General features: G+C 40.9%; 1 protein-coding gene across 3 annotated transcripts in view; it reads left to right on the forward strand.

The window, feature by feature from the left end:
- The window catches only part of disc1 (DISC1 scaffold protein), a 58,801-nt gene that overhangs the window by 12,065 nt on the left and 32,183 nt on the right, over positions 1–14,553 (forward strand). For all 3 annotated transcript variants that reach the window (XR_005130276.1, XM_017721370.2, XM_017721371.2), the window contains exons 2-6: positions 480–1,321; positions 3,248–3,317; positions 5,220–5,373; positions 8,612–8,693; positions 9,030–9,262. Coding sequence is in view for 2 of the 3 variants with exons in the window: in XM_017721370.2 (XP_017576859.1) it covers positions 480–1,321; positions 3,248–3,317; positions 5,220–5,373; positions 8,612–8,693; positions 9,030–9,262 (1,381 nt within the window). In the remaining variant the exon portion in view is untranslated. The remainder of the gene's footprint in view (positions 1–479; positions 1,322–3,247; positions 3,318–5,219; positions 5,374–8,611; positions 8,694–9,029; positions 9,263–14,553) is intronic.

The raw sequence follows: 14,553 nt of genomic DNA on the forward strand, positions 1-14,553 counted from the left end.
AGGTTATTGATTCTCATCTTGAGTATTAGATTGTGTTCGTTTATGACACAGCATGATTTTAAAGATGTTTGTTTTATTTTGATTGTAATCTTTCTTGTGTGGAACCCAGGAGGACTAGTGACCGCTTTGTGGAAGCTAATGGGGATCCCAATAAAGAATAAAGAATGAAGCACTCCCATTTAAATACCTTTACCTGCTGCTTATTCTAAGTGTCAGCACAAACGGTGGAGAAAACAGCAGCCGCTCTTGTTTATTTATATGTATTTTTATTATATATTTTTATATATTATTTATATATATATCGTGTGAGTTCAGTTGCTTAAACGTTGAGTAGTGTGTGATCCCCAATATCTCAGTCACCCAAAGGAATCAGGCTGACAATGTGATATACAGAGTCAGGACTGTAAGGAAACTTGTTGATCGCCAAGTTGCGGTTCCTCGTGGCTAAGATTCTTAATCAGTAATCTTCTTTTCAACAGGTGGCCTCTTCACAGCACCTGAAGTGGACGTTTCTCGCAGGAGGAGTTTGAGGACAACAAATCTGTCCAGACATCTGGACTGTGCTGCATGTTTGGCTGGCAGGGTGCCCTGCTTACTTCACCATGACTCTGATGTCCAGGCGTCCTGTCCATCTGCTTGTCTTAACGGTGACGAGAGCGCCATCAAACCACCCACCAGCCAGGGTCATTGTGGAGGAGATTCTGCAGGACACAGAGCAGGTCAGTCATTCCAGGACATCTCTAGTCCACAGTGGCGTGGTGCCCATGAGCAGATATCTCCCAGTGCCGTAGAGTGTCCTGAAGACACTCCATCAGACGACACATTTAACTCCAGCTTCAGCTTCATCCAGCAATCACTGGACTCCGAGCGCTCCTTCTGGGACACGAGTGAATGTGAAAGTTCTAAACCGAGGACTGGATCTACTGTAGTGGAACAGTCTGTATTCAAAAATGAAGACACAGAGTCTTCTCAGATCGGTTCTGCTGATGTACCGGGAGCAGACCAACTGCCTGGTCAATCAGGGAAGCCGCAGAACCTCTTACTGGACGATGATCTGTTAGGGATAAATCTGGATGCGCCCTGGCACAGGAGTGACCGACACATGTCCTTTGGCATGACGTCTCGTTCCAGAGACAACATGCCAGACTCAGACACAGAGGTCACTTCCTCACTGTCGGTGGACTCCTCAGACTCCGCCTCCTCCTCCACCTCTGGCTACGAGAGCGCCACACCATCTTCAGACCAGCGGTGGGACGTCTTCATGAACAAGTGTGAGGGAATTCTGCAGGAATGCTTGCAGGAAAACCACACCAATTCCAGGGTTAGTGACCCCTTTTAAAAGCCTTTGTGTTAAATGTTTAAATAAAAAGTAAAAAAAAAAAGTAAAGTTTAATAGAATTAAAATAACGTTTTCATGTCTGAAACGGCCCTGCGATGGACTGGCGACCTGTCCAGGGTGTATCCTGCCTTCCGCCCAATGACCGCTGGGATAGGCTCAAGCACCATTGAGGGAGAAGCGGTTTAGAATATGTGTGTGTGTGTGTGTGTGTGTCTGAAATGTCCAGGGCAAATAACCTTTGGTGGTGTGAATTTGTGTCTTCAAAGCCTTAGCGCTGCTGCTGTGAAGGAGCAGAACTTCATTGCCCTGAACTTCCAAAAGTGTAGCTAATGTTAATTTTAGCACAAACCATTTACCATTTCTTCCTCACTGGTTATAAATCCCCACATAAAATAGAGAATGTTTGATACACAGACAATTGGAAGACTATTATTGTTTTTATAACCAACACTTTTATGATTTTACTGTTTTAGATGATTTAGCATGTTTGATAACTGCTGCTAACCACACCAGCTATCCTCACAGTGCTGTGGCATGTATATAATTATCTAGTGCAGTTATGATTGCTTTCTTGCGTCTACTCTTTGTGCTTGATGAGTTAGCCAGCTTGCAACTGTGATGTTATCTTGTTGGCTAACCATAGCTGCACTCAAGTCACTCCTCAGACACTGACCACACCAGTTATCTACACTTCATTAGCACAGATCAGTGCAGCTTGGTACTCACACAAATATGTAATTACACCAATCAGGCAGAACACTCTGACCACCTCCTTGTTTCTACGCTCATTGTCCATTTTATCAGCTCCACTTACTCTATAGGTGCATTTTGTAGTTCTACAGTTACAGACTGTAGTCCATCTGTTTCTCTGATACTTTGTTACCCTGTTCTTCAGTGGTCACGACCCCCATGGACTCTCACAGAACAGGTACTATTTGGGTGGTGGGTCATTCTCAGCACTGCAGTAACACTGACATGGTGGTGGTGTGTTAGTGTGTTGTGCTGGTGTGAGTGGATCAGACACAGCAGTGCTGCTGGAGTTTTTAAACACTATCCACTCACTGTCCACTCTATTAGACACCGCTACCTTGTTGATCCACTTAGTAGGTGTAAAGTCACAGACGATAGCTCATCTGCTGCTGCACAGTTTGTGTTGGTCATCTTCTAGTCCTTCATCAGTGGTCACAGGATGCTGTTGGCTGGACATTTTTGGTTGGTGGACTATTCTCAGTCCAGCAGTGACACTGAGGTGTTTAAAAACTCCAGCAGTGCTGCTGTGTCTGATACCAGCACAACACACACTAACGCACCACCACCACGTCAGTGTCACTACAATGCTTAGAATGATGCACCACCCAAATAGTTCTTTGAGGGTCCATGGGGGTCCTGATCACTGAAGAACAGGGTAAAAGGGGGCTAACAAAGTATCAGAGAAATAGATGCACTACAGTCTGTAACTGTAGAATTACAAAGTGCACCTTGCATGAGCATAGAAACAAGGAGGTGGTCATGATGTTACACCTGATCGGTGTACACTCACTCTTCTGTGGTTATTGTTCAAGGCTAGCAAGTCAGCACCAACACAATGCAATTTTGATCAAATCCACGAATATGTGGCTGCAACTTCCGACACTGAATACAGAGCAATGGTCACCATCAGGAGGAGGTGAGCTGGAGACCTGCTGTCCTGCAGAGTTTATTTCCAGTCTGTGTCTAAAACGCTGCCCCCTTCTTTCCTGATGCTACTGCAGGGATTTCCGGAGATGGACTACCTGAAGCAGGTGTGGTGGACTGTGGTTAGGGCTACACTCTGTAGGAAGGTAGATCTTCAGGACCCGCGCTGGTGACCATTGATAAAGAGACTCCAGGAGGAAAGATGTTAGAATTAACGTTGTCTCTCTTTTCTAGATCGAGTCTATGATGTTTAAGCTCCAGAGACTTCAGCAAAAGGCAGTTCTAGACGATGATTATGACACAGGTGAGATGTTTGTGAATTCATAGAATTAACAATGTTAGCATTCATGAAAATTACTGACTATAGTTTGGAAGCAAAACCCAGACCATGGATTTCAGGTGGACCAGAGATCAGTTCTCTGTTCTACTCACAGGAGAACATTTTTCACACTTGACCAAACATATTGAACTCACAGCAAGCAGTCCCGGGTCCGGAACAAAGTTTGAGTGTGAAAGGGGTTCTATATAGAACCATAACCACTTGAAAAACCATGTGCATGCTTAAATAATTCTTTGGTTCGTGAAAAGGTTCCTCAGATTGATGGAGAATGTGTTGTATATGTTTCTATACAGCACCAAAAGGGTTCTGCTATCGGTATGATGTCAAGCTTGTATACAATAGAACCCTTTTTGGTGCTACAGAGAACCGTTTTCAAAAAGGTTCAATATAGAACCGTGTACAACACATTCTCCATCAATCTGAAGAACCTTTTCACGACGCAAGGAACTGTCTAAGAGGTGCTTTTTGGGGGAAATTATTCAGATACTGAGATTATAGAACTGCGTAAAAAGTCATAGAGCCATGAAATTTAGCAGACAGTGACCGGAAACAAAGGAACATGTGGGGAAAATAAGATTTAGGGGCTTTAATGCCTTTTCTTTTCCAAAATCTTATGAACAAGGCACAATTTGCACATTTTCACATGGCTCCTCACATGATATTACACAGGTTTACTTGTGGTCATGTGGTTTTTAGAAAAACAGAACAAAGTTTAGGCACACGAGAAAAAAACTGCACTAAAATTAGAATAAATACAAATAATATTAGTACTATAAGTGAATACTATTCATATTATACTATTATACCATTACTATATTATACTATTAGTGATTTCCCATGTGGAGAAAAAATATATGGACATGTATTTTTATATACTTGAAGTACATTTCAAACCCACTGCAGTCGATGATTAAATACATTCAAACACTAAAATATATTTCTCTATATTAACCAAATATATTTTAAAATGCATTTATATTAAATTGTATTGAGAAATATAACTCTGACAGAAATAACTGTGTGAATGTGTTTATCAGCTCCATCTGAAAGTGTAGGAACATCTCCAGAATCCTGTCTGATGCTCTTCACTGTTTGAAATTAGTTTGTGTTCCAGTCTCTTTATTTTAAACCTGATCAAATGGTCCTTTAACAGGACAGAAGCGAGGGCTGTAGGTATTGATACTCTGTGAAATGCAGGTCTGATCTGATATCTTGTTTATGTGAAGTACACTGTGTGTGAGAGTCTGATTGCAGTCATATGGGTTCATGTGTTAGTGTGTTAGTTTGTCCATTTCCAGATGTCCTCAATGTTACTTTTCACTGTATTTATGTTTTTTGCATCTATTCTAGTGATGTATGGTGTTTTTACAGGCAGACCCCTGTAAAGCTGAGATAAATGGGTACCACTTTATTTGGATGGTCCAGTATAGATGCTTTAGAAATGCTCATCTGCCTTTCAGTGACATTCAACTAAATATCCATTAAATTCAACTGAACTCAAAGTTCAGTGTAAAAGTTTATTCAATCCCTAACCCTAAACCTAAACCTTACCCTGACCTCAAGGCAAAACCTACACCTACTCCTAACCCTGACCTCAAGGCAAAACCTACACCTACTCCTAACAATGACCTCAAGGCAAAACCTACATCTACTACTACAACCTACTACTAACCCTAACCGTTATGTTGCTGATAATCAACTGAAGATCAGCAGAAAACTTATTAAAGTTGTTGCAGTAGATGTAGAGCATCAATAGGGGACCACCCAAACACAGCATGACAATAAATGGTTGAAACAGTTTAGTGTCTAAAAGCTGTAAATCCACCCAGAAAGTCTTCAGAGTCTGAACCCTGTGTGTTTTTCCAGCCGAGCGCTTCAGTAAGAAGCTGGATGAGCTGATGAAGGAGAAGGCCTCTCTGAAGCCTGGACTGCCCTCCAGACACCCCAGAGTCACCTGCTTTTTAGAGCGGCTCAGGACCACCATTCACAGTGCCCTCCGCAGGATGGATCCAGATTGCAGGTCTGTGAGAAAGAGTGCTTACCTTATTTCTCATTAGCCCTCAGTAGAGATCAGTCAGACAGGTGTTCAGGCCCTGATGCACTGAGCTGGAGGTCAGGCTGTCGAAGAACATCATGTGTTTACGATGCAACAATCAGAAAATGAACTGGGTTCCTTTTTTATCAGTTTGTTTGAGACAAATACATGTAGAAAAAAGAGAGTAGCCAAAATCAGTACTAAGGAAAGTACTAATACTTAAAAAGTACAAAAATAAAGAAAAAGTAAAAAATTAAAAATAAAAAAGTAAAAGTCCTTAAATGCAACTTACATAAGCAGGTCAAAATTCTTCTTCAATTCTAAGTAACTTCAGTAGAACTTCTTCCAGCATCTGTCTGAGGTTTGTATGGCTCTGTTCTTATCTTTTTGTGATTATTTAGGTCTAAAACACAGCGCTAAAGGTCCAAAGTCAGAGATGCGATCAGTCACAGCAGTACAGATGCTGTCACCAACAAAATAGAATGAAATTAAACAGAAAAAAATGAATGAGTAAATTTGAGTGGCTGAAATGAAACTGAGAAAAATCTCCAATATGCTTGAGCAGAAGTGAAAGTGTCATGATTTGAAAATCATGACATTTGAAAAACTCAGTATTTAGTACAAATCCATCAAGCAGATGTACTTGAGTAAATGTATCAATGTTGTATTTCCAATTAGAAAAAGTTGGCAACACTTTACTGCAGGCTCAGTTCATAAGACTACATGACGCTTACATAAGCTGATGACATAACCCTACATAACTGTTTATAAATGTGTTTTTAATAAGTGTAGCGCCCCCACCTGGTACTTGATTGAACAACAAGAGCCTAAAGGTGCTTAACGTTTTGACCTGAAGTAGCATGGGAGGTACAAGGTGGGTCCTACAAATACTAAACTATAATTGGCTGGTTTGCTAAGGTGATTTTTGCCTACAGGCTCAGAATTGCAGCTAATCAAAGCTACTTGAATCTCCCATGCATGCTTATATTGAACCTGCACCTACGACCGTCCAAAAAATGAATACACACATGAAAATATATACTAAAACCATAAACCCCCAAGTCACAGGCAACACAATCTGTCTTTTGGTTCTGATTTAATTATAGAACTAGTAATTATGCTTCTCATACTACTAACTAAAAATCAAGGAAAATAATTAGTGAAATTGGGCTTGGTTTAACCACAGGTTAAACAGTGATTTTACAGTACATTTATTTGGTGTTCCGTGTGGAGTAAGAACAAAAAAACCCAAATGTTCACAGTTTATGAGGGAGCTACCCTCAGTTGGCGTGCGTTGGAGCTCAAAGAGAAAAAAACAAACGGTAAGCGGTCACTCACAGGTCAGCCGGCAGCTTGAGCATCGCCATGGAGCTTTCCAATGGCTGAAAAACCCAAAAACATTTACAAGCGAGACCCTAGGTTCCAAACAGGAGGATGTCGGCACGTCCCGTCCCGTCCACAGCACTGATTCAGCGTCCGTCGGTTCCAGCAGTCTCTCCGTCCCTTGGCCGAGTTGCTCCGACAAACGACACGGTGCTAATTTCGCTAATTAGCGGAGGACACGCTTCAGTTTAGTTTGTCACCCCGACCTGCACTGCATCAGCTCTTTCACTCTCCTCACTTAGAGAATTTTCACACGAAAAACGCTCGCAAAATTCTTGCTCCCAGCTCCCGCGTCTCTCTCTCGCTCACCGACCAGACACCCCACTGTTCTTCCCCACGAACTCCTTCAGCCCCGCCCACGTCCCCGGAACTGAACTCAGAACAGTAAAAGAAAAGTTTCCATTAAAGCAAACTTTCATTAAACTCAATAACTTTTCAGAAAAGAAAACAAACACCAAGTACACATTGATACATGTATACATAATGAACATTTCAAAGCATTTTACAATTCTCTAACTCCTAGAGCTATAAAAGGTAAAAAAAAAAGGGCTACATAAGCATCGTCTGTAATAGCTAACTTTGATCAAAACTGTCAAAATGTAGCCTTTATAGCAAACCATGCCTGTTGGAATAAAAGATCATAAACAGTTATGTTGGGTTATGTCAATAGTCATGACAAGTTTATGTAGGGGTTGTGTAGCCTTATGAACAAAACCTACCATAAGGTATCAAAAAGTTTAATACTGATGTAAATGACCAATAAAACATTACACGCTAACATAAATTAAAGCACACATTACTGTTTCACTGTTTAATGTATAAATGTTCTTTGTTAAGTTGACCACCCCTCTCCCCCGGCGCTGCTAACAGTGATTTACTTTTACTTTCTCACTGTTAGGTTAGCTCAAACATGGATATCTGAAGCTTGTAGGACATTAAAACAATATATTTTTTACTTTTTACACTGCAGTTTAACAGATTTGACTGAAGGAGATCGTCAGTCAGGCTGTTGCATCAACAGCTGTTGGTGCATCTGGGCTCTAATATGGATCTGCTTCCCTTTACAGTATTAACCACTTTATTAAAGACCACCTTCCCCTCTGTGTGCATTCAGAGGGGGGTGAATATGCAGAATGCTGACTGGATCGAGATGATAAATCCGTGTTTAATGACATGCATTCCTAAAGCATGTTCAAAAAAGCCTTGAAACAGGAAGGAAGTCAGCTGGGGCTCCATTAGTGGCGGAATGTCAGAGGAGGCCTGTCCAAATCAGCATGTCCTGTTCCATTGTATTGGAGTTGTGCTTTCCTCTGGCTCAGTGTGCTGGAACCTCTAATGAAATTACACTGTTAGAATTAAGAAAGCGAGCTAGCGTAATCATTCTTCAGCTGGTAACAATAAAAAATAAAAACATTTACAAAAGAACTGAATGAAAGTTTACTACAAACACGCTGCAAGAGTGAAACAAATGACGCTGACTGCGATTAGGACCAATCACAATCAGCGGGAGGACCAATCACAATTAGGGGAGGTCTTAGAACAAATAAGGGCCAATCAGAGTAAGGGGGAGGACCAATCGCAGTCAGGGGTGGACCAATCACAGTCGGGAGGAGGACCAATCACAGTCAGGGGGAGTTCTCGGAACAAATAAAGACCAATCACAGTCAGGGAGAAAATCAATCACAGTCAGGGGGAGGACCAGTCACAGTCAGGGGGCGGTCTCAGAGCAAACACTGTTTTGCTTAGAAATGTGTTTTTGTTTGAAGTGTAACTCATCCCTGACAGCACAGGCTTTTGTCCTGTTCCTCTGATGCTGATGAAGGTCATTGTGTTCACACAGACCGTCTGAAGAGGCCTCAGAGAGCCGCGTAAGGGCCGAGGAGAGCCGAGAGCAGCTGGTACAGGAGAGAGAGTTGATCCAGGTGAGTCAAACAACCTGACAATAACCCAATTATATAATTAACACTGTAGAAACAAGGAGGTGGTCAGAATGTTATGCCTGATGTTAATATCAGGCATAACATTTTGACCGCCTCGTTTCTACGCTCACTGTACATTTTATCAGCTCCACTTACTGTATAGGTGCACTTTGTAGTTCTACAGACTGTAGTCCATCTGTTTCTCTGATACTTTGTTACCCGCTTTAACCCTGTTCTTCAGTGGTCAGGACCCCCATGGACCCTCACAGAGCAGGTACTGTTTGGGTGGTGGATCATTCTCAGCACTGCAGTAACACTGATGTGGTCTGTGTTCTTCAGAGGGAGATGGCAGGGCTGCAGCTCAGGCTGGAGGTACTGCAAAAGCGGAGCCTGGCTTTGGAGGAGCAGCTGACCCAGGAGGAGCTCCAGCTGGAGACGATGGAGATGGAGGGAACCCTGCTGAGAGGCTACAGCCCAGCTCAGCTGCACCTGACCGGCCGAGTACTGGAGGACCTAATCACATCAAAGCACCGTGTCCAGATCTCTCTGTCTCCGGGACCGAGCATCACCAGGTAGGACAAACGCTGCTCAAATATGCTGTTTAACCCCGTGAAACCGAGCGTCTCACACTTAAAACTCCTGCTTAGTGGTTTATTTAGTGGTTAAGATGTAATCAGAGTGGTTCAGAGCAGCTCGGTGTGAAACGCTCCATTCTATATAAACTTACCGAGTCAGAACTGTTCACAGTGGTGGTGATATGAACCTGATGTCCACCTCTAAAAGCTCCATCACAGAAAGTTCCTACAGTGAATAAAGTTCCATGAATTCACTGCCTGATGACTAAGACAGTGTCTGTGTTTACATGCAAAGATTTTTGCCAGTCGCTGTGAATACATTCTGATTCTACACTCACCGGCCACTTTTTTAGGTACACTTTGCTAGTAAAATGTTGGACCACCTTTTGCCTTCAGAGCTGCCTTAGTTCTTTGTAGGATACTTTCAACAAGGTGTTGGAAACATTCCTCAGAGATTTTGATTGGTTATTTGAGTTACTGTTGCCTTTCTATCATCTCGAACCAGTCTGCCCATTCTCCTCTGACATCTCACATCAACAAGGCATTTTTGTCCACACAAATGCCGCTTACTGGATATTTTCTCTTTTTCAGATCATTCTCTGTAAACCCTAGAGATGGTTGTGCGTGAAAATCCCAGTAGATCAGCAGTTTCTGAAATACTCAGACCAGCCCGTCTGGCACCAACTTCCATGCCACGTTCAAAGTCACTTAAATCACCTTTCTTCCCCATTCTGATGCTCGGTTTGCACTTCAGCAAGTTGTCTTGACCACCTCTACATGCCTAAATGCATTGATTTGCGGCCGTGTGATTGGCTGATTAGCTATTTGTGTTAACAAGCAATTGAACAGGTGTACCTAATAAAGTAGCTGGTAAGTGTAGATTATAACTGAGGTGTTTACATGTCCTTATTAAAGAAGGCCAAGAGGAAGATGTCGTGTTCTGAGACACATAAGCTGGATGTCCGTCCCACCGCCGTCTTTTGAAAGATCAGAATATAAACTTCGTCTCCTCTGCAGACAAGTTTCTGCTCCGCCACGTTGAACGGTATAAACTTTCACCATGACGCGACGCACATGCAGAACGTACTTAAACTTTCTGATAGGGAATGTAATTGGATACAGGTGTTTACATAGATATTATTCTTCTATTTAATGGATTATTTACAAACTGTATCCCGAATGGCCTCAATCAGACTAGCCTATTCTGACTGAGGTGAGGGCGTATTTAATTTAGTCTACAGTGAGCCACTGTAGACAAACCACTTTGAATGTCATTGCTTACATTGCAACAATGGAAGTATGCAAAGAATTAGAAAAATTGGTGGAGAGCCCTTTTAAATATGCCTCCTGAGCAGTTGAAGTATGTGTGAATGTCCAGGTGGGCCAGAGTGAAACATATCAGCGTGAAGGGTTAGAGTTTCTGAGAGCTGCTGTTTCCTTTCACTGTATGAAAGATGCTTGAAGCTTCGTTATTGCTGGATGCACTGATTATTTCCGAAATGAGTGCAGTTCAGTTCAATAAGAGCTTATTATTGACTTCTTTTTTTTTTATAATTCTTTATTTATCATATTTATGTTTTTTCATAACAAAAACCCCATCAAATAAAATAGAATTTAAAAAAAAGAGAAAATAATAATAATAATAATAATAATAATAATAGATACACATACATATAAAATAAATAAATAATGGTCACAATACATATCCTGTAACTACCCAATCACAACAGACGGTGCCGGCTACATAAAACAGTCAGAGGTCCATAAGTGGTTCCCATATTTTCTGAAAAATGTCTCCTTTATCTTTCAAGCAGTAAGTAAGTTGTTCCAATTGCAATGTTTCATTCATCGTTTTTTTGAACAGACTGAGTGTTGGAGGCCTTTGTTGATTCCAATTGAGCAAGATGCACTTCTTTGCTATGTATGATATTAAGCCAATCCTCTTGACAGTTGTGGGATCCAATGTCCTGTCCAGATCAGTACCAAATAGGTACCATATGGGTGCAAAACGTATTGGGATTTCCAAAACCTTAACAGTTAAATCATGTATCTCTTTCCAAAAATGTTTTAATGCCCCACAAAACCAAAAAACATGAATAAATGACCCTAAGCACATTTTACAGCGATGACATCTGGAGGATGAGTTAGGGTATATTTTGTTTAAACGAACTGGGGTGAGGTACATCCTATGTAAGAATTTATAGTTCTGTTCAATTGTTTTGTTGCTAGACAATGAGATAAAGACATTCTGACAGATAGTATCCCATTGTTCATCACTGAGAACACATCCCAAATCTTTCTGCCACACACTCTTCAGTGACGTCAAAGAGGAACTATGGTTGTCTAACAAGGTACTATAGAGTAGGGAAATTTTTCCTTTCAATGGCGTGGAACTTTCCAAAATCTCCTCCAAACCAGACAGCCTCAAAGACAGACGCCCATTCCTCTTCAGTGTAGTAATTAAGTGCCGAATTTGTAGGTATTTATAAAAATCCTGTTTCGGAATTTTAAACTCCAATTTTAAATCTGAAAAAGATTTAAGGGAGCCGTCACTAAACAAGTTCTGAAACTTGTATATACCATATTCTTTCCAGTTAGTGAATAGGGACTTACCGACTGAAGGCGGCAAATCCGGATTGGAGGATATTGGAGCTAACAAAGATATTTTGCCAAAAGAACCACAGAACTTATTTACATCTTACATACAGGTAAAGAGTCTGGGTGTCATACTTGATAGTACGCTTTCTTTTTCATCTCATATTAATTCTATCACCCGTTCTGCCTACTTTCACTTGCGTAACATTAACCGACTTCGTCCCTTTCTTACTCCTCATGCTGCTGCTGTCCTTGTCCATAGCCTTATCACATCCAAGTTAGATTACTGCAACTCTCTTCTGTTTGGTCTCCCGAATAAGACTCTCCATAAACTGAAACTTCTCCAGAACTCTGCTGCCCGGGTCATTACTCGTACTCCACCCAGAAAACACATCACCCCGGTTCTGCAACAGCTCCACTGGTTACCCATTGAAGCTAGAATTAATTTTAAAATTTTAACTCTCACATTCAAATCCATTCATAACCTTGCTCCTCCTTACCTGTCTGAACTGTTACACATCTCTACTCCGTCCCGTTCCCTCAGATCCTCATCCTCCACTCATCTTTTTGTTCCTTCTGCCCGCCTTGTTACTATGGGCAACAGAGCCTTTAGTCGCTGTGCCCCTCAGCTATGGAATTCCCTCCCCCCAGTTATTAGGAATGCACACTCTCTTCTCTCTTTTAAATCTCTATTGAAAACATACCTGTTTAAGCAAGCATATTCTCTTTAAACTGGTTTGTTGTTTTACAGTGACTCTTTTAGTGTTGTTTTATTTTGACGTATTCAAATGATTGTTGATTCACATTTATTATTATTGTTGCTTTTTTCTGTTTTGTAAGGTGACCTTGGGTTTTTGAAAGGCGCCATGAAATAAAATGTATTATTATTATTATTATTATTATTATTATCTTGCCAAGCCTGCAAAATATTATAAATTACAAATGTTCTTGGCACTGAATGTAATACATTTATATTAGTAATGAATGGTAGGTAATCTAGAGGGGTAGGAAAACAAAGTTCTCCCTCAATATCTGTCCAGCGAGCAGATCCACGGTTCTGTAACCAGCCAATCAAACCCTTCACCTGAGCAGCCCAATAGTATAACTGTAAATCCGGGAGTCCCAATCCCCCTTTTGCTTTGGATTTGGTTAAAGTTTTTAGAGCTATTCTAGGTAGGGATTTCTTCCAGATAAAAGAGCTTATCAATTTATTTATGGATATAAAAAAAGTCTTATCCAAGTAACAAGGCAATGACTGAAATAAATAACAACGTCGTGGTAGGACATTCATTTTTATGACATTGATTCGTCCAAGGAATGAGATGGGAAGCAGATGCCAGTGTTCAAATTCCTCCTTGATTCTTTGAAGTAATGGGGTATAGTTTATATGAGATAAGAGATAAGCTTAGGGGACATATTCACACCCAGATACTTAAATCTTTCCTGTGCCCAAGCAAAGGGTGATGTACTCTTGAGTTCACTAGATACTGGGGAGCTTAATAAACATGCGTTGGATTTTGTTAAATTAACTTTATAACCTGATATCTTTCCAAATGTATTTATAAGATCCAATACTGCTGGAATTGATTTCTCTGGGCTGGTCAAGAACAACATAATATCATCTGCATACAATGATATCCTGTTGTCCATCTTTCAAATAGTAATTCCTGAAATTTGTCCACTAGTCCGTATGGCCGCTGCAAATGGTTTGACAGCCAAGTTAAATAAATACGGGGATAGTGGGCAGCCTTGGCGGCAGCCCCTAGACAAGTCAGACTTTTCGGAAAGGGAGCCATTTACATCAATAAGCTGGGGGAGTAAATCTTGTAATCTATGGGCAAATAGTTTTGATATAATCTTGAAGTCAACTGGGAGTAATGAAATTAGTCAATAAGAGGCACAGTCTGTATCGTCCTTATCTTTTTTGTGTATTAACGATATCACCGCTGTCCTCATCGACTCCGGAAGAGTTCCGTTTTCAAAAAAGTCTGCAAGCATGGGCATAAAAAGGGGTTCGATTTGAGGCCAGAAGGCCTTAGAGAATTCTACAGGATAGCCGTCCATTCCTGAAGCTTTTCCAGAGGACAGTGACATGATTGCCTGCAACACCTCCTCTGCAGTAAATGGAGAGGTCAAACGTTCCTTGTCATCTTCAGAAATTGAGGGTAGATGTATATTTTCTAAAAATGCACAGATATCTGGTTCTGGGGGATTTTCTGATGTGTATAACTGTGTAGAAGTCAAGAAATGAGGACTGTAGTGATTGTATATCATATTTTAATTGACCTGTTTTGTTGCGTATACATTTTATAGTGCGATCGGAACGTTCTTTTTTAAGCTGATATGCTAAGAGCCTACTAGGTTTATTACCATATTCATAGTAATGTTGTTTAGTGAAAAATATAAGTTTTTTAACATGTTCAGTTTTAATAGAATTAAGGCTACTTCTAACAGACTTTAGTTTCCTGAAATTTTCATCTGTAGGTGACTGTTTATGAGATTGTTCCAAATTAAGAAGCTCCTTTTTAAGTTGCTCTGCTTTTTTAATTGCCAGCTTTTTCTTAGCAGAAGTATATGAAATCAGCTGTCCTCTAATCACAGCCTTAGCTGCGTCCCAGAGCAGGGGTGACAGGGGAGGTTGCATTATCCTATCTATACTGTTCCAGCCAAAGTCTAATATTATCGCAGGCTTC

The sequence above is a fragment of the Pygocentrus nattereri genome, chromosome 5, assembly GCF_015220715.1.
Source record: "Pygocentrus nattereri isolate fPygNat1 chromosome 5, fPygNat1.pri, whole genome shotgun sequence".
Taxonomy (NCBI): Eukaryota; Metazoa; Chordata; class Actinopteri; order Characiformes; family Serrasalmidae; genus Pygocentrus; species Pygocentrus nattereri.